We start from the raw sequence: 21,083 nt of genomic DNA on the forward strand, positions 1-21,083 counted from the left end.
GTAATTTGGGCCAGTTTTTCAAACATTTGGCCTGTGTTTTGCAGACACCATTTTTCAAACACCAGTAATTACAGGTTCACTGTTGTTCCCAGAACTGTTTGCAGGCATGATTTGTTGTTTACAGTTTTTAGTGCCCAAATGCATCCACAAATCAAGCAGTTCTTTGACTAAGATGTTAACAGAGCCTGCAAATAATTGTGGGTGAAAAATTACAGCCTCAGTTATTTAGGCCTGCAAAATTTCAGATGCAATAACAAAAATGTCCCATTTAAGGCAGGGCAAAAATTTGGCCATATGTCACACCAGGATGTGTAAATCTCCCAGTGGGGTATTTGCCATTCATGTTAAACCAAGGTGTTCTATAACCCCATTAATCACTCACAATTTTGAAATGACAAAACATCTTTCCGTACCTGGAACCTTGAATGAGAAATCACCTTTGCTTACTGAACCATACCATCTCCCTCTGGAAACTCAGTAGGAGTTTAATTTGAAGAAACTTTCTGAATAGAGTCAAAAAGCAGCTTTAGCACAGGGGGGTGGCAATAGAATGGCATTGTTTCAGCTTCTCACTCCGTGGCGAGCTGTGCTCAGTCGAAGTTCTTGTCTGCTCTGTTACTATTAGCCATGATTGTTATGTTGAAAAGAACATAATTAACAGCTGGATACAAAACAAGTGTGGCAAATTGCAGCAAAATCAGATCATGAGTTTTCCTGCCTTCTGTTGTGTAATGCTGTATTTGTTTTTACAGAGTTTGAATAAGATCGCCGTTGTTCATTGAATTCCTTTCTCTGGACTGTCACAGGAGATTTGGTCTATGTGATGCTGCTGCCAGACAAGGGTGTCAATAGAACACGTGTGAAACAGAATAGACTTTGGCTTTGTTGTACCAAACACCTGCTTCCAAACTGTGTGAATTTCCCTCCAAGTGATTGTCAAAAGCAAGATGTTGAACTGAAATGTGTTGAAGAGCTTTAAGTTTAAAAAAAAAAAAACAAGCTAGGCTTTTGTGTTCATGGGAGTGTGAGCGCGAGAAGTACAATTAACAACTCTTTGTTCCACGGAAATGGTAGCATACATGATATGACACAAGGAGCTGTGGGCAATAAAAAGGAAACTCCCGTGGTTGGATCAAGCAGAGCAGCTTCTTTAACACATCGTGTAGCGCCTTCCTCTGAAGATCAGAGTTTTATTTTCACCTCTGGCTTCAGTGTGTCATTCATGTAGTTAATTGTTACGTACTGCGTAACATTGTGCCACTGGCTCCGAAGCATGTTCCTTTTTCTCTATGAAGCATGAGGGAATTTGCCATATGAAGCCGTTCTTTATCTAGCCAGATCATCTGTTCTCACCCTTGAGAAGACACAGGACCTTTCAGTGTTACCTCTGTCAAAAGGTGAGGCCAGTGCAAGTGGGCAATATTGTGCTATTGTGACTCTGGTCTGTCTCCCCACTAACTCCTTCACAGAAGGGAACTGCTTTGTCAGAGTTGTCGCTGACTGTCTCCAGCATCTGAGACAGCTAATGCATCCAAAGGTGGAGACTTTCCTGGCTGCAATCAATCCTGCCTGACAAGTTTTTATCCAGCATAGAAACTAGGGCTTCTTAGAATGATTTCATGCAGTCGCTGGTTTCACATAGAGTTCAATATTCTGGGCCATTCTTCCTGTGAATAGGAGGCTTCATAACTCAATCACAGATAATACAGGAGACAGTGTTGGCTTGTTACTGCAACCTGGTGGTCCAACAAGTGAATGATGTTTTTAGGTCATGAGTGTGAAAAGTAGCACCTCAGCAATCAATGGGAATATTATTTTTGAAGGAATGATGGACTCCGCAGAGTTTCTTATTGATTTTTTTTTTTTTGCCTCTAATGATTTGTACTACATGCATGTTCATGCAATTCTTAATGCTGGATTTCCAGCTACTGACAGTTCTGATCACAGTATAACATGTTTTTTACTCCTCTTGGAAGATTTTGGGGGTGCAGGCAGAGCTGCCAGCGCTTAATGTGAGAGTAAATCCATAAAAGGCTAATGAACTACTTAAGTCCGATTTTGAGAACTGAAGTGGTATCTAGGCCGGAAGTGACTCCTCTTCTCAGGGGTTAATTTCAATTTTAAAAAGCTCTACATGCCGTAAATAAATAATTCCGTTGGCAATATTACTGTATAAAAGGCTTTTCACAACTTGGAATAATTGTGTGAAAAACGACACGACCCTACTCCAACATATGCCTGTGGGATTTTCAGTACATATTTGTGTCTAATCATGTTTGCTGCTTGCAAATGTTGTGCCAACCTTGCCTTGGAATATTAGGGTGAGTGCTGGTCAGCCCTGCAGTACAGAGACTGTTTTGCAGCCTTGGTAGTCCCTTGTTTTCACACATGGATAACTTTCTGAAATATTTGGGGCTGAATCTTTCCTTGGTAGCTTTTTGCCTGAGGATTTTTTTTATTTATTTATTTAGGTTGAGCAAGATGCCTTAATCTGTGTTCGAGTTATGGGAGAGTGGGAGAAAATACATTTTTCCAATTGTAAATAACAATAATAAAATAAAATTCCAAGTACTGTTTTATTTACGTTACACCAAAATAGCTGAAGTTGGAAAGCTGCAATCTGGGGTGGACCTAATCCTCCTTGAGGACTAGAACTTTGTCTGGGTTGGTGAGGGGAATTAAAAATCAATGCCCTGACCTTCCAAAGACTTGTGCACATGGTTAATTTTACACACAAGTGGTTCAGTTGGCTTCAATTGCAGGTTAAAGTTAAGCACATGTGTAAATCTTTCCAAGATCAGGGCATAAACTGTAAGGATTTGAAAGTCAATTCTCAACCTGCTCAGTTTGTACCTACTAGTGTTTTAGTAGTCTAAGGAAGCTCCACCCATTTCCCCCCTCTACCTTACTTGACAGGCCCAAGGGCAGCTGCTCTCAGGCTGCTGATAGGGCATTCTACATGAGAGAGATGGTAAATGCCTTATAGATCCAGAGCAAAAACTCATAATATTAAAAGGATGGAAAATATGAGGTTGTCGGGGGGGGGGACGACCCTAGTCAAAGCTGTTTGAAGAGGTCTCCTTATTTTTTACTGCATCTGTAGTCTGTCAATTCTCAGGTGTTAGTTTTTCCTTTTTAAATAAATTTTTGTCTCTTACTGTTGCAGATAAAACTGCCAAATTAAATATATATGTTGTGTCCTGGTGCCCTTTTCTGCAGAATTGTCCCCATCCAAACAGGAGCAGCCAACGGAGGCAGAAGTTGCCTCTTCATCACCCAGTGCACTTCAGAGAGATGTGAACTTGAAAACCTAAATGGAATCATTTAAAAGTGCATAGTATTAAGCCAGGCCAATTCTCTTTATCTTTAAAGGGGCGGTGGGGGGAGGAGAGAGAGAAAAAGAAAATGATAAAGCCAAGAAATTCAGAACAATGTAAACTTAATCCAGTTGCTATGTGCTATAGTATTTTCTTCTTCTTGGTTTTCTGGTTAAAATATGTGTACCTTAATACATCACTGCTTGCATTATAAAATGTCTAAAGTAAAATAAACAGCCAAATTAATCCTGCTGTTGGAACCTCAGTTTTGGCACCTCCTGAGTTCGTGACTAATTTTCCAATCATAATCTTTTCACATTTAAAATAATAAAACTGTACTCTACATATAATATATAGGATCTTGCATGTGGAGATCACTAAGATCTTTACAAGCATTGATTAAGTTTCACAGCACTTCTGTGAGTCTGGAAAGTAGAACTTAACTCCAGTTATCTCTGCAGCTCAAAGAATTGTATCCAGAATTCAGAAAACTGAAATTTTAGAAGATGGTTGTCATTTTTCTGAAACACTTAAATTTTTTCTGATGTTTCTATTTTGTGATTTTGTGTGTGTGTGCATGCGTATGTCCCTTGAGCTTTCTGGATAACTGGGGTTTACCTCTATCTATTCCCATTTTACTGGTGTGTAAACTGAGGGACAGAGTTCTACAACTATCTGTGGTCACATACATAATTTGGCTGACTACGTTATAGAGCTGATCAGAATTTCTTTTATTAAACAAGGAAAAAATAACTTTTTGTTGGAAAAAACATTTTGGGGGTTTTGGCAGGAAAGTTTTTGACAAACTCTCAATTATTGATGGGTAACAGACACTTTTCAGAAAGAAATAGTTTTCTTGAAAATCCAATTTTCTGTCAGAAAGCAACCTCGATGGAAATTTTTTGACCAGTCCTAATCAGGAATACGACCAGACCTTCCACTTCAACCATTAAATCCCTGAGACTGTCTGTGGGTTGTCCTCCCTGGCTGAGGATGCACTTGGTTCCTTGAATGAAGTATTTTGGAGTGTAGTTCCAAAGTCCAGATGTCTTGTTTCTGGAGTGATTGCCCTTGCTTTTGGCAGTACCAAAGCGTTGTCTTTTAATAAGTGCAATTTGTCTGTGTTAAATATAGCAATTAGCAGATGTAAACGCAAACAGAATACACTGTTTCTTAAATTCCTGTCTTCTTAAATTACGCTGTGCAAGGGATATGCACATGCTCAGATGAGATCAGTTTCGGCATCATTAACAAGCTTTCCTTTTTGGTTTCTCACCTATTCTTTCTCTTAACGTTGATTAATTTTTCCAGCTGGCTGTTGTACTTGATAGCAAACAAGGAGCTACAGAAACATACGAAAACATTTTCCAAGACCAAATTTGGGACTTTGTATATTAAAGTGTCTTGCTAATTGTGGACTGCCACAATGCTACTTTGATATTCCATGTCTACCCTCCGTCAATGACTTTTCCAGTCCCATTTGCTCAACTTATAAGTCACAACAAGATTTCATTTTTTATTGTGCCCATTGTTGCAGGCTGAGGCTAGTCTCTGAAAATAAAGCTGTGTTCATTCTACTTCATATTTCATCGCTGACCATAAAGATTCTGGAATTGCTCAGTAGTTTGCCATTCTAGGTGATGATGAATGAGGCATAAATGAATACCACTCTCCTTTCTGCAGCTATATTGGTTCTGCAGTGCTGACAGTTGTACTGTTTTTTGTGGGGTCAGTGAACCAAGCAGATATGACTCAGGGATAAACTCGGGCACAAGCTTGCATGGCGGGGTGGAGGTAGGGGTAGGCGCAGTGTGTATCCACAATGGGAGTTTTGGTGAGGGTTATCCCTCAGAAAGCACAAGTGTTTCCCGCGCAGGTCAACAAGCTGCACCACCCCACAAGACTGTTTCATGGGGAGGTGCTATGGCTACGGGTGAATCACCACCTTCCTTGCTCTTTGCAGAGCACAAGAACTGTGGTGGTCCCTTGTCTTTGTGCAAAGTATGTACGGAGGCAAAGGCACTTTGTCCCCTTCCCACTCTATGGCCATGCACCTATGCTAGGGCCAAGGATGGTCTGTCCCATGCTTTTCTGTAAGAAAGTTCCATTTGAACAAAGTTACTCTTTGCAAATGTATGTATTGTTGCTGTAGGAAGGAGCAAGATACATACTGGCACTTCCAGAACACACATGGCATACATATTAATGCAGCATTGTTGCATACGATAATTTATGCAATATTCATTACACTTGAGACATGCACAAGATTGTTTAAAGACATAGGTGCTAAGAAAACCCAGCAGCAGATTACTGCCTCACAAAATCACTCTTCTGACCAGAGCAACATGTTAGGATATGAAAGGCAGTCGTGGGTACAAGCATAATTTGCCAGTAATGACTGTAGCGTAGAGTGAGGTATTTGGAATGCTGGTGATGGTATGTTTTCAGTGGACATGGGTTAAAAAGGTGGCTTGGTTTGGGTTTTAGAAAAAACAAACACAGAACTAGGGTTAGTTCAGATCTGGACTCCCCCTCCCCTATCCCCCCACCAACCAACCTTTAGAATCCAAGAGGAATCAGATAAAAGGTGTGGGTTTTGTCCCAGCTCTGTACTGAGTGACCTTGGATGGTTTGGATTGTGGGTCAACCTGGTTAGTAGAGCTGATCATTTAGCATGCCATTTGTTTCACACACACATCGGATATTTGCATGTGCAACTAGCTAGTTAGGTGTCTCTGTAGCCATGTGTGTATGTAAATGCCCAATTTATGGGAACTGTAGCAATTATTATTATTACATCTTTTTCATGCCAATGTTGATGCATTAGCCCTATCATTTCATTAGCTGCTTCTTCCATCTGCTCTGTGGTGTTGAGTTTGGCTGTTCCACCCTCCCTTCCAAAGGTTCTTCAGGTTTTCCTTGGGCTCCCTCATTTCCTCACTCCTGTTGGTTTTCACTTGACAGCTCTACATGTGAGAGTGAGTCTGTGTGTTGGCATCCAGAGCCCATGTCTCATACGTCAAGCACTTCCTTCTGATTCTAGTGGAAATAAGCTGCTGGTTGATGTTTTTTCAGATCTCTTTTTTTGGTGATAAAGTCTCTGTCCAATGCCCAGAATCTTTCATAGGCATTTATTTTCAAAGGCATCTAGTTTTCTATCTATGTTTAAATAACTCTCCAGTTCTTGTGGCCACTGCTACCACTGAGGTTACATTGGAGTTGAAAATTCTCAGTTTTGTTTTGTTACTGTATATCTTTGATTTCCATGATGGAGTTTAGTGAATGCTAGGATGCCTTTCCTATCCTTGAGGTCTCTGTTGACTAATACGGTGCTGCCCGGGTAAATGAACAGTTCTACTTTTTTGATATCTTTACCTTCTAATATTATGCTATTCTTGATGTATAGGTTTCAGGGATGTTTGTTTTGGCGTAACTGATTTGGGGCTCTTTTTGGCCTGCTGTTTTTGCCAAGGTGTCTGTTTTGTTTGTAGTTTTTTGCTCAACAGCACGATATCATAGCAAAGACTAGGTCTTCTAGGCATTTGCCAACTACCCATACTGTGCCAGTATTTGTGTTGCTAATACACTTCTTCATTATCCGGTCGATGGCAGTGTCAAACAACTGTAGAGATAGAATGCAGCCTTGATTCATTCCAGTGTTCACATTGAATCACCTCAATGTCTTGTTCACTCTTACAGCTCACATTACATTGCTATATATAGGCTTGATGATGAAGACTTCAGCTGGAATTCCATGAGATGGAGTATTCCACAATGTATGCTTATGCAGGCTGTCAAATGGGTTTGAAAATCCATGGAATTGATAATAAGGGAAGCCTGGCATGCTACACATTCTTCTATGATGATCCTTAGTGTGAATATCTGATCAACACAGGAACTCTTGGGCCTGAATCCAGCCTGTTTTTCCCTGGGCGTTGCATCCCCTGCCTCTCTCATCCTGTGTAGTATCACACTACAGGTGACTTTCACTGCAACCAAGAATAGTGTGACACCTATCCAGTTGCTGCAGTTAGTAAGATCACCCTTTTGGGGTATTCTGACATTTATTCCAGGTGTCCAGGGGTTACAATAGGTTCTCTCTTTCCCAGACTTCATTGAACAGCTCTTCCAGTTTCATTAGGATGGTAGTGTCAAGAGCTTTTAGCATTTCTGCTCTGATTTGATCATCTCTTGCCATTTTGTTTTTTTCAGCTTCTTGACTGCAGCCTGTACTTCTGACATCTCTGTTCGAGCGATGTTGATATCAAGTTGGTCAGGTTCGCGTATTTCATCAAACTCTGGTGCTGAGGTAGGGCTGGGTCTGTTGAGGACTTCTTTCAAATGCTCTGCCCATCTATTGTTCTGTTCTACCTCAGTTGTAAGCATTTTTCCATCTTTACTTTTTATTGGCCCATTTCCTGTTTTGAAGTTTCCACACGGGATTTTAGTCACATGGTAAACAGCTCTGTGATTTCCTATCATAGCAGCAGCTTCAGCCGCTGGGTCTTCAACATATCTCTGTATATCTTTCCTTGCTTTTCACGGCTTTGTCTGTTTTCTTGTACTCTTCCTTTGCATTTTTCAAAATTTCATTGGTCTTAGCATTCAGGAGTTTTCCGTTCAACGCTTGTCTTTTCTCAATAAGACACCACATCTCTTGGCTTATCCAATTCTTGCTCTGTTTACGTTAATATCCAACTATGACTGCTGCAGCTTGAATCTCATTGTCTCTGAGCACTGCCTATTTTTCTTCAGGTCCAGTCAGTGTCACACGTTCTTCTGCCTCTGGCAGTACCTCAGCTCTGTCCTTAGTTCAAGGTGGAATTTCTCATGGTACTCTTTTGTTTTCAGCTCTGTGCTGTTGATTTTCTTGGCTGCTTTCTGTTTAAAGTTGATCTGTCTCCCTTTGAATTTCATTTTCGCAATGCAAAGATTCTAGTTGCTGCTGACATCTGCTTCTCGATAAGCCTTTGCCTCTTGGACAGATGACCTGTCTCTTGAGCTGATGCGGATGTGATCAGTCGGTTTTTTGTTTTGCTATCTGGTGAATTCCATGTTTCTTTATGTATGTCTTTATGAGAGAACAGGGCGCTTGCAAGAGCTAGGTCGGACACCAAATACAATTCAATGAGACTCTTGCCATTTTGGTTAATGATCTCTAACGAGGGCTTCCGCACTGCTCTTTCCCTTTTGTGGTTATCGCATTCTACATTAGCATGAAAATCACCTATCACAAGGAGTAAATCCTGTTTTGGTATTCTGTCAATCATACTTTGTAGGCAGGTGTAGAACCTACCTTTATCCTCAACACTGTGTTCCTCTGTCAGCACATATCACTGTATGATTCACATCATTACGACTCTGGTTTGGAATGTGGCGCATATAGTGGTTAGCTGATCGGTGTTTTTTCCACAGAATACGTCATGGTGAGCATTACTCCCTTTGAGTGTGTGTTGTCACTGAGACTTGAATAAAATGAGATCTTTGAAGTGCTTCTTATTCTCGTCTGTCAGTCTGCTGTCACTGATCCCCAGGATTTCAAGTCCATAGTTGTCTATCTGCCTCATGACCTGCAAGATCTTTGCTGTTTGAAACATTGTTCTCACATTCCTGTACCAACTTTGAAATGTTTTCTTGCTCCTGACATTAAATTTTTTGGGGTCTTGGCTTCCAGAGACTGATTTTTGCTAGGAACCTTCATGTGACATGTGGAGTTGGCAGTACTCTGCTGAGCAGCCATTTTTACCAGAATGGTAGCCTGGTTCCATTTTTATAATGAAAATGAGAGAGGGTTTTTGTGTTTTATAAGGTTACATAGTTAGCCTTGTGCTCCATCCTCCCCACTTTACCTGGCTTGGGACCAGCAGCCACATCAAAGTGCAGCAGGTGGGGTTAATTGTAGCAATGGTGCATGAAAATTAGGTATATAATTGCATACGTTTTTGTGTGTGACTGTAGGGCTTCTCTGCCTGTTATCGAATTAGGTTGTTACACCGGTAAATGCCATTAGTCAATCAACCTGCTATGTTCCCTCACACATGCAGCAGAAGAAAAATTGCAAATGTGTTGTCCCTGTAACTTCCTAACAGTTACTTAGTGGAGCAACTGTCCACAAGTTGATTAGTAAGAAGTGTTTAATAGAAAAGGAAGAAGGTGCAAAATTTTCAGAGGTGACATGTAAGGAAAAAGTGACTTTATTTTATTATTTTATTCTAAAAATTTGTTCTAAATGGACAAATAACAAAACACCCTGACGATCTTCTGTATTTTATTATTTTCAGGAGACCAAAATCAACTGTGTCCGACTGGCGACAAAAGGTATGTGAGACTCTTCCTCCCGGTTGCACGCTTATGCCGATATGGTGAAAGCTACAATGGTGACACCACTTAATTACTGTCATCACTCAAACGGTGGGCCTCATTTAAAGCAGGTGTGGATTGCCCAGGCCAAAAGCCAGTTTCCAAACCCACTCTCCTGTCGGATCGAGTTAGCCTCCTCAAGTAGGAGTGTAGCTGCAGCAGCACAGGCAGTGGCTTGGGCTAGCTGCCTGAGTGCGAAGGTCCTTTGGTAGGTACTGAGGTGGTTCGCCCCAGCTGCCCCTGTGATGCTGCGACCACACTGCTATTTTTAGTGCGCTAACTCGATCAGAGCTAGCACGTGTAGGTCTACCCAAGCTGGGATTTACTCCTCCCGCCTGTTTGTTAGACGTACCCACAGAGTCACTTTGGGGTGGGGGGGGGGTGTTCTCTGCCAACATCTGATGTGGTAAACAGCTTGTGTCACCATTGTACACCCAAAGAGGATGAGCCATTTCCCCCTCCTTTGCTTGTGGCTCTGCTGTTGTGTAATGTCCCCTACCCCTTCCTGTTGCTTTCCTCTGTAGAGCTTCCTCATCAAACCATCATCTTAATTCCTATCTCTGGGTTCCAAACATTCTGTGTGTCTCAAAATCTCCCTCCTCCCTACCCCGTCACTTTATCTAAACCTTGACTTAGACGTCCATTTCAGATCATTCTCTTGGCTTTCTGGTGGTAGAAGGAGGTTCGGATGAGAGAGGGAGATAGGGACAGGTGAAAGAAGTTTGGGTAGAACAAGAAACTACACGTACGTTTTGCCCAAAAAGTGACTGGGGTGTCTTCTGAGGTTTAGAAAAGTCTAGATAACTTCATTTTCAAAAGCCATAATTACATTCTTTCATCTCTATAGTTCCTAGTGCTGGACTGGATGTGGAAGTGCTGCATTACTGTGTTTATGGTCCAGCCAAAAGCAGGGAGTAGCACATACCTGGCAAGGAAGCAAGAATTCCTGTTCTTATAACTTCTCCTGGTTAGGATGGTCTGATTAGGTTTGGATAGTTTGCAGTAGGTTTAAATAAGCATTTGAACGTTGAGATAATTTTCCAAATGGATCGTGTTTTATTAGCCAGCGGGCTATCGAAAGAACCACCAGCTTATTTATTCTTGAGTGTTCATACCCTTTTTGGTCGAGAACTCTCGGATCAGCTACATTAGTGATCGATATAATAGGGATGGGTAGAGCCTAAGACTCTAAGAGTCATTGTCTCATGGTAATCACTGTCCTCAGCACTGTTCTTGGTTAGCATGAATGGAAAAGAGTAGGAATTTATGAAAGTAATGTAAAAGGCAAGTGCGCATTTTCTCACTCGTGTGCGCGCATGCTCATTCACTCTCAGGGGGCATTACTTTTGATTTACAGGAAAGTGTCTTGTGTTGTCATATCTTGAGGGTTGGGTTTTTGGGGGGGGAGGGTTGGTGTTTTTCTTGTTTTTCTTTTTTGTTACATGTACTTTTCCATATGTGCTTCTTTCTTTCCTTTTTTTTTTTTCTTTTTCTTTTGGCATGAAATGCAACTGTACATGTTTGAATGTCTGATCATGAGCTAGGGCACTGGAATAAATGTACCTAAGGGGTAACTGTATGCCATACTACTTTGGCATATCCAAAGATACGACGGTGACTAGAACACTCGGGGATTATGTTGCAGCATGATGAGTATTCCCAATGATACAACATTTGTTCATGTCTAGAAATGGCACCTCTGCAAATAGCAGGAGAAAAGGGGGATGCTCAGTGCGGGGGAGTTGAGCATACAGCAAAATATTCCCTGTCTGTGATTTTGAATCTCTCTAGTTTTAAGGTACCCAAATGTCATGAGGCTGTTTCTCCTCCTGGTAGTAACTTTTTACAAGTCAATAGAACCATGCCACTGTACAGCCAGGTGTAAAAAAGGAGTCACGCCCCATGTCTATAAACATATTGCACGTCTCTACTGTTAGAGCTATAGCCAGGTGTATTTCCATAACTATAATTACATTGTGATTATGGTCCAAAAATTATGCTCTTAGAATGGCATCATCTTACCCAACGTATCCCATCTTATCTTGAGCATCATCAGCAAAGCTATCTGCTAATGTGTGACTACAGTGTCTTTATAAGAAGTGCTGTCAGAGGCAGAAAGAGTAAAACTTTCAGATTCCTGCCTGGTCTGGCAGCATTGGCAATTAGAAAGTCCACTTTTGACTTGTGCAATAGAATGACCACGCTTTGTTTGGGACAATAAATGTGGGACTCTTTAATGTCCTTTTATAGACTCCCTTTTTAGTTTACGGGCCTGATCTTATTTACATATGTTTTACCTCAGAGTAATCCCATTGGCTTCAGTTCAGTTACTCCTGATTTACACTGGTGAAAGTGAGGTTAGAATCAAGACCATTAACTGTGCTTAAGTCTGGCAGATATTCTCTTAAACTGTCATTAACATGGGCAGTAAACTTGAATGTCAAAATAATTAAGCAATATGACTTGACAGGTAGTGTGTTACTGGGAGATTATAGCATATTATAGCTGTGAGGCACCAGACAAAAAGCCGAGTAACTTTAATTACTTGAGAAGTTCGACAAACCGTTCCATTGTCACTGTTCCAGCCGGATGGGAAGGGCATTTGCCTTTAAATTCAATTCTCTCAGAAAATTAGACAACCCCTATTAAATGGTTTTAGTTTAATAAATAAATAAATAAATAGAGGCAGTCAAGATGCTTCACAGCAGACTAGTTTTGCCTAATTCTATTATGGTGTCATTGGAATCTCTTGTTTAGCATAAAGGTGTTCAGATTGACCCTTCATTTTCATTTCAGCTAAGCTCTGTTCATGGATTCTTTACTCGGAAAGAAGGAATTCTCTAGAGCACTAGCTACTAAAGGGCAAAGGCAGCTTGCAAATGGGGGGGTCCACCCCCTCAACGTCTCACTCACATGCTGTGTTCTGCAGTATGCTCTTCCTGAGTGTGCACAGTGCTCCTTGTTGGGTGAAATTGACCGCAAACAGAGGTCCAATACAAGGCCTGTGCACCCATAATGTCCCAAATGGCTTAAGTGGGACTTAAGTGGTACAAAGGTTTCATGCAAACGCACTGCATAGGGATCAGTTTCACCAGTTAGTGCAATCAGCAGCACATTCTCCAAGATACAACCAGTGGAATTCTACTGTGGAAGGCACAATTTCTAGAGTGCATCTGCCACCATCCCGTCTCTTACTTACAGCACCATCCGGGGCAAGATTTGGCCCATCAGAATAAGTAGTGGAACAGGGGAGGTTAGACTCTCACTGGGCATTACTGTCAGCTTTTGCCATGATATTGATGATCCATCAGAAAGCTTGGTGCATCTGTCTCATCTCCTGTAGCCATTTCATAATTCACTAATATGTTTTAGCTCACTAATTAACACCATTACCCTTATATATGCATTTATTTGCTTTCAGTGGCGTTGGCCTCAAATCTCTTACCTCAACCATCCATAAATGTCTCTCCACAGACAGGCTACTCCTCTTTTTTAATTGCTGTGCAAAAAAAAAAAAAAGGAGAGAGAGAGAGAGAGAGAAAATTATAAAAGTGTTAGTCACCTTGGATGATTATTATTAGCATTTAAAAATAAGCTTGAAATTAACCCCCAATTTACCAGCTCTCTGCCAAACAGTTTTAATTCACAGTTTATTTATTTACTTTGCCAGTTAGTTTCCTTGATGGCATTCATTTTATTTTATTTATTTTAATTTGATCCATTCTTTTGGAATTAACTGATCTCCCTCCTCCCCAGCACCCAGTGCATATTTATATTGACACTTTCTTTGAGAAAACGGCCACCTCTTCCTGAGAGGAAATGATTACCTCTTTTACTCTCAGAATGCAATAAATACATTTCAACACCTAATTGAAACCAAGGCAAAGGGCTTGTTAATGGCTCCTTATCTCTTGATATTAATTTCTTATTTCTTTTAAATGTGAGTTCTTGCAAATTAAAAAAAAATGCAATTTTAATCATTAAGTGGTACATTTTTATTTTTATTTTCCTTTTTTTTTTCTTGTGCATGCTGCCTGGGAACTGTTTTCCTTGTTCTTAGCAGTACTAGATAGGCAACAGGTGACCACACGAAACCCGTCCAGCCTCTTGAGCACAGGTGATTATCAGTTCAGGACAAGGAAGGTCATTAAAAACTTCAAGGAGTTGAGCAGTTTCTTGATCTGTTGTTTTGTATTTTCCATGCATGGGGAGCCAATTTTGAAGTTACTCTGTCATTTAAAGGAGGGTTTTCTCTTACATGCCACTCTTTTACACAGAGGGTGAAATTCACCACTGTGCAGAGGGCCAGCAGAAGGCCAAAGCAACACTTGTCCTCAAAATAACACTCAAGTAGCATGTAAGTGGCGCATTGACTTCATGTTGGCCCTCTCCAGCTGGTGAATGTCACCCTGAGTGCACCTGGAGATGTTCTCACACTGCTGCCTGCAATACACTCAAAGTGACCGTGGCACTTCCTGGTGCTGGGTTAATGCACTCACTTTTTACTTCGGTGACCTGAGTTCCATTACTAGGTAGTGGGCAAGAAAAAATCAAAGACCAGATCCTACAAGCGGTGTGCCAAACTTCCATTGAAATCAGTGGGAGTTTCAGAGCATAGAGCTTTGCAGAATCAAACCCTCAATCTGGTGGTCTTAAACTAGTTCATGTCACAAAAATCACCACAGACAGCCACAGGAGAAGCTCAGAACTTGTCATGTGTTTGGCAGCCTGATTCTGAATGCATTTTCAGAGCTGCATGTAATAAACTTGTACCCTCATGCCAGTGCTGTGTCCAGTGCTATCAGTGGTTTTTTTTTTTTGCACCCAGCAACATTTAATTTTATCCAGAAAGTTTAAATGTGTGTGTGGGGGGGGAGTTTCCTTCAACTTAACTTAAAAGATGTGGGATGCAATATACTGGGGTGTGACTCGGAGTTGTTTGAGTTGAATGAAATCATTGTAGGGATGTGTCCCACTTTCAGTGCTGTAAGGTCATTCCTAAATTGGCTTCATTCCCTTTCCCAAATTAATATTGACTGCAAGATGGCAGCTCTGAAAAGATTGAACAGGCAGGGTACCAGATTTGGTACCTGAATGCCACCCAGGCTCAGAAGCATCAAGTCCAGAGTGAGTCTCTTCAGTCCTTTTCTAGTGTATCATCAAGCAAAAGGTATTTTGTCATTCAACAGAAGGAGCTGCCTGGGAGAGTTGAGTGCGTATCAGTCATGAGAGCTCAGAAATGAACCCAAGTCTAAAACGTGACCAATGGAATATTGCAGAAGAAAAATATTTATGTTACAAAAATAATGCCAGTAAAAATGGCAATAGAAAGTCAGGGGAAATAAATCCTTCTACCCACATAATCTTGTTTCATGAGAAAACTGTTCCTCTAATAGGTCTTGTTCCTTCAACTTCATTTCAGAGAGTCCCATTGTTTTCTTAAATATATTCTGGTTTGGTAGACAGATAATGTATTCTTTAAACAAATCTAATCCCACATCAAGTCTGTTTGTTATTGCATTTTATCTTTTGATGCACTTGAATGTTATTCTTTTGACAGGTTTATTCCATTCTGTGCTATTTATTTGAAAAAGCTTCATTGCATTGCTTAGGTTAGATACACGAAAATGTTTTTCCTTAACATGTCTCTCCCTTCCAAAAGTTATTTTAAGTATAGGTTCCTGTAGCACCATAATTAAATGTTAATAACAGCAACACTTAAGTCACTCTTTATGAAAAGTATTCCCCACTGGGAAAACAAATCAAGCCTTCTAATATTCAGAGGTCCATCTGGCTGGTGAGCATCCTTATTTTCCTCAAATTTGGTAGCTTGATATAACTAAATGGATTCAAAATGTGTATTGTGGAGGGTTCCTGACTCAGTGAGATAATGCACTAACCTTTATTTGTTGGAGAACTCAGTTCAAATGTGGATCAGGCTAGAAATGAAATGAATTAGTGACCTCAGCCCAGTTCTTAGAGGACATCGGTCTGCCCCCTGGCACTCCTACACTGCTTGGTGTTATTGTTGGTCTCTAATCAATAAAGGCCCCAAGCTGAAACTGTAGGAACGATGTTGAAGGTCAGGACTGAGATGAATTGGTAGAGTTCTGTTAAGGAACCTAACTTCCAGCAACATGACAGAATCCCGCTCACAGCCAGTGCTGTGACTCTGTGGCAGGCATTTCTTGCACCACTGGCTAAAGGCCACCACTTGGCCCCAAGTATGGGAGTCACTCCACAGAAGAACAGAGAAGGAAGCTGAGAGGCAGCAGGGTATGACTGATTATCATCATGGAAGCTGAAGTCTCCTAAAAGGAAAGTTAGCAGGATGAGTAAGGAAAAAGGTGTGACAGTCAGGCATCAAAGCCAGAGAGGAAGATGCAAGCAGAACCAGGGAAGAGTATGCAGGAGGAAGTGGATGCCAGCTACCTGGAGAAAACCAGATTGCTGGTTTTTCAAAGGTAGGATAGGAAGAAAGGGATTGGAAGAGAGACGAGCAGTCTAATGCCACTCAGCAGCCTCCTGGTTTTGGCAGAGGAGATGTAATGCAAGCCAAAGGCAGAGCAGCTGCAGATGAAGAGCAGCAGGAAGATAATTTGTGAATAGAGGTCATAGTGATGTCCCGTGTTCATAATTTACATATTGTGCCATCAATACATGGGGTTATCAATATTCCTTGGCCTTTTCACTATAGATGAAGATTCTTCAGTGGATGTTCATGAATTACCATTGCTCCTCTACCGTGGATTGCTTAAAAAGGTTATCATGAATATATTATCATTGTCAATGTCCTGAAATAGAGCTTCCAAAGGCATGACAAACCCAAAGCTGCTATTAATACATTATGCCTCTGTTTCCTTAAATAGGTTTCTCAACTAGCCCACAGAGAGAAACAGATTATTATTAATGCATTAAGGTTCTCAGTTTCCCTCAGGGACACTGTCTTAAAAAAACCAATAATGGCAGTAGAATGTTTAAGACAGTTACAAGAGAGCCAGATGTGGAGTGGGCCATTACGTAATACCACAGCACATGTGAATTAAAAGCCTTCAGTTCAGTAGTGTCTGAAAGTGTGACTTGAAAGGCCTGGAAATCTTTCACACTATCATGAACCCCATTCTGCCCGAGTAATACAGCCTGTACAGTGTGAGTAGATAGACTCCCTAAAGCAGTTTGTACTGTGGACTCTATGTGTCCCCCTCATGTTGCCCATGCTGTAGGGTGGTCTGCATCCTGCCTTCTGATGCTCCTCTTTCAGTGGGTTATGACGAAGAAGAATTCTTATTGGTTCATTGTGTCTCTACTCTCACATGTAACCTGTAAACCCTTTGAATGGTCAGATTGAAAGTTAGCCTTGTTTCACTGTTGTACCAGCCTCTGGCCTTTGCTGAATATTTTGTAGTTTCCTCTGCTAAGCCAGTCAATGGGAGTTTTGACAGTAATTGCAATGAGAGTAAAAGCAAGTGCTTAAAAAGGACTAATCTTCATTAAGACATCAATCCTTCAGCTCTGAAACCACAACTCCTGCACATAGGGTATCAGATCTGAAAAAGGAAGAAAAGAGAACTGTTGCTGAATCAAAGGCTCCATTGAGCCTAATATGATGGTTAGTGTACCCCAAAAGCTGTGATTTTAGGGTTAGACTTAAATGTCCAGTGATGAATGCAATGAGTATACTAACAAAAGCCCACGTTAGTGCAATATAGCATTTTGCTGCATGCACAAATATGGACTTTTACAGACTTAAGGTATGTATGGACATTTTTAGGAACGCAGGCATTGAGTCTCGTATATATATCAAATGTGAGTGCTACTCAATAGTGTACATTCCCGGCTCCAGCTGTCGTAGCTTTATACTTAAACATACAAAATGTATTTTTTCAGAAAATTCCATGTAGGTCTAGGTTGTGTGCGGTGAAGGCGAGCTGCAGTAACAACTGGGAGAGCCACGGTGAATTTTGTGAATTAGCAAATACGTGCTGGATTCTGATGCCTTACTCATGTTCAGCACCAGCTTAGGGGAAATTGATGGGAATGCTCAAAGCATAAGGCATTGCTGAGTGGCTGAAATTCAACTCTGTACAGTGGGCCAACACAAGGCCTGTGTTAAGTCCCACTTAAGAACTATTTTGAAGGTTTCATTGGACTTAAACAGTGCTTAGGATTGTGCTACCCTCTTTACAGGGGTGAATTCCATGCAGTATGTATAAGGATATCAAAATCTGTCCCTTACAGGTGAACAAAGAAAGAGCAGAAAGCCAAGTATGAGACATCCCAAATAGGCTGGCTGTTAGACAGTCCTAATTAGCGCTTGAGCAGGTGAGTTTTGGTGGATTGTTCCACTTTAAAAAAGCCTCCCTGAAAAGTGTGCTCCATTTTCTCCAATAATACAGAGAGAGGGGATGGGGAAATAAAACACACATATCTTACCTTTTACTTTGGTTATATACTCCCAGCTTCTGCCATTACCTTGAACACAGCTGCTCTTCTTCAGTTCTCATTTGCAAAATAAGGATATTATTTACTTGCCTCATGGGTTGTCATGAAGGTTAATTAGTTGCTATTTGTATAACATATGATGTGTTTATTTTATTATGATAAGTGTATAATGTTTTCTCATTCATGCTACAAGTACGAGTGGTTCTCACATCCACACCACTCGAAAGCTTGACGCTCTTTATAATATACAAAGAGGAATATAGAAAAGGTTAGTATAAGTTTCTACATAAGAGCCCTGATCTGGGCTGTGCTATTTTGGATCCAGGATATCAAAGGCATAGATAAAAATCCTTGAGAGAGATGGAGCTCAAGCAAGCTTGGACACTTGAAAATTCACCTTCTTGTATTTACCTGCATGCTCACACAAATTAAGACCTCTTTGTAAATTTGGCCTTGTGACTGTGTGGCCTCCTTCTTATAATTTACAAGTAACCTATTAATCCCTCCACATAAGCAAGGAATTATAATGGGGAAATGCTGTCACCATCTTAACTGCAGCATCGCTTGCACTCATCCCCATAGGACCCTTTAATAATATCACTATTACCTGTGATTCGTCTGTCCAAGTGAACACAATAACCTTTCCGATCCTTGGGCCAAAAGATCTGCTGCTAGCAGAAATTAAATGTTTCTGTTTTGATGGAAGGGGTGAGAACAAAGTGAAGAGAAGAAAAGCTTCCATGGTAGATTTGGCTGGAATCTCAAGAATCATTGATTCTCTTATTGCTTTTTTTCATTATTCTTGCTCAGTTTAGTAACACTAATCATACTTCCTCACTGTGTGTTTATCTCATCCACCCACTGATTCCATATGCATCCCTGATCATTCTTTTTACAGAGGCCCGTCTTTCTCCCCTGCCTCCCCCTCCAGACACTACCACACCTACAATGTGCTGCTACTTTCTCTGCATTTATCGTTTGGCTGAAAGTTGTTGGCTCCTGGCAACTGGTTGCTCTCTTTTTCCCTTTTAAACCTTTTGTTTAGATGAAATTGTACCATTGAGTCCCCATTTATGAGGCATTAGGCCTCTGGTATTTACGTTCTTCAATAACTGTGGACAGAAAAGACACTATATTTTTACCTCAAGGAAAGGGTGGGTTTTTTTGTTTGTTTTTTTAATGAGTAGTTCCAGTTCTGGAAATGACCTCTGTGAAATCTCTCTTTCTGGTTTTAATATATTGTTTTATTTGGTTTCTACTGTAGATAAATCTCTGCATTAAGCATCTTCACATAACTTTCATATGACTTTGTATTATGCCTCTATTTTCATACAACTTTGTATCAGATCCTTATATAGCAAACTTTGTACTGAGCCTTGGTATAATGTTAAAAAAATGTATTTTTGCTCGGAGTAGAATAATCAATTGCCCTGTTGAATGAATGAAAGGTCTGAATGAGTAAGGCGTGGAAGGCAAGCACCTCCAGACAGCTGCAACAGTTGGAGAGGGAATGGAAGCCACACCCAAGAACAATAAAACTTATCAAGTGGGCTCACTAAAGAAGAGCAGACATACTGACGGCCTTGGGGATTAGAAGCAAGCACCTTCTTTTGGGAACACCCTCTTTGCAGCATTGGGACAACACCCAGAGGGAAACAGCACAAAGGACCAACAGACACAGATTTTGAATCTGGTATAGATTTGCATGAGAGGGAAGCTGCTATAAAAGTGAGGTGTCTTGCAGAGGACCCCGGGTCTCGTCTTGTCAACATCGGAGCATCGATCCAGATTGGCAGAAGCCCGGCTCCACCCCTCCCCAATCTAACTCACCTGGCCAGTGAAGTTAAGGGGAGCAACTAGTTGGTAACAACAACAAGACGGAGTGTGCTTGTATGTGTGAGTGCATGAGTGTAATATATATCATATGCATATGATACAGTGTTGGTTGATACATGTATTACCAATAAATGTGGTGCTTTGCATTATTCCCCCGATAAGATCCTGTGCAGTACTTTACGTACAACACTACTTCGTGGAAGGAAAGATCAGCATTTTATGTGCCTTGCTGAAGTCCTCATACTCTGGTACATTGTTGAGGGTTATATTTTTATATTTGCAATCCAGTCTTCTCTAACACAACCAGTAAATTCAAACCTACTAAAACAATGCTTGTGTGTGCTTTCTTATTGATAAACAAATAGGTCTTTAGTCTAACATGGTTGTTGATAGTCTGTTTCAAGGTAGCCAGAGAAGCTATTCTTTGCAGGATCTTACTGTTATCATCTTCATTTATAACTAACTATAGATACCTTCTGAGTAAATTGCATGGCCAAATTTTCAGAGGTGCTAAGCAGGTGCACCTCCATTAGAGCTTTAAACTTCAGGATATTAATCCATAGGATAACTTTGGAAACTCTCTTCCTAAAACTCAGAGGCCTTACTCACTTGTTGGCCAGTAGCATAACAAACAGTACATAAACTTATTAAGTTAAGGGTAAAATGTTCAAGTGATTCGGGAGCCTATGTCTCTTTTGAAAGTGGGTCTTATGTACTTTTGGAAGTGTCATACTCTGTGTATGGTCTATCCATTACTTGCAGCAAATAAAAATATAGCTCTACTTAACAGACTAAGGGCTTGTCTACACTGGCAAGTTTTGTCTCCCAAAACTGCCTTTTGGCAACAAAACAGTGATAGCATACACACTGCAACGGAACTTTCGTCGGAAAAAACACCCAGTTTTGGCGACAAAAAACTTCCACCCCTGCGAGAGACGTTTGTCTTTTCTCCTCCCTTTATTGTCGACAAACAGCCAGGGTAGACACCACGCCTTATTTTTTCAATTTTATTGGCCTCCAGAAAGTGTCCCACAATTCCCATGCTGCTGCTCTGGTCAGTGGTTTGAACTCCGCTGCCCTGCAACTCCCCCCGCCCCACAAGCCCCAGGAATTTTAAATTCCATTTCC

The 21,083-nt window shown here is 40.9% G+C and overlaps 1 protein-coding gene across 5 annotated transcripts in view; it reads left to right on the top strand.

The window, feature by feature from the left end:
- PTPRT (protein tyrosine phosphatase receptor type T) overlaps positions 1–21,083 on the top strand; it is a 720,698-nt gene that overhangs the window by 573,979 nt on the left and 125,636 nt on the right. For 4 of the 5 annotated variants that reach the window (XM_074970229.1, XM_074970231.1, XM_074970230.1 and 1 more), the window contains exon 13: positions 9,599–9,635. In XM_074970229.1, the coding sequence (XP_074826330.1) occupies positions 9,599–9,635 (37 nt within the window). Of the gene's footprint in view, positions 1–9,598; positions 9,636–13,737; positions 13,795–21,083 lie in introns of all 5 variants that reach the window. The other variant, XM_074970228.1, reaches the window with a different exon arrangement.

The sequence above is a fragment of the Natator depressus genome, chromosome 13, assembly GCF_965152275.1.
Source record: "Natator depressus isolate rNatDep1 chromosome 13, rNatDep2.hap1, whole genome shotgun sequence".
In the NCBI taxonomy this organism is placed as follows: Eukaryota; Metazoa; Chordata; order Testudines; family Cheloniidae; genus Natator; species Natator depressus.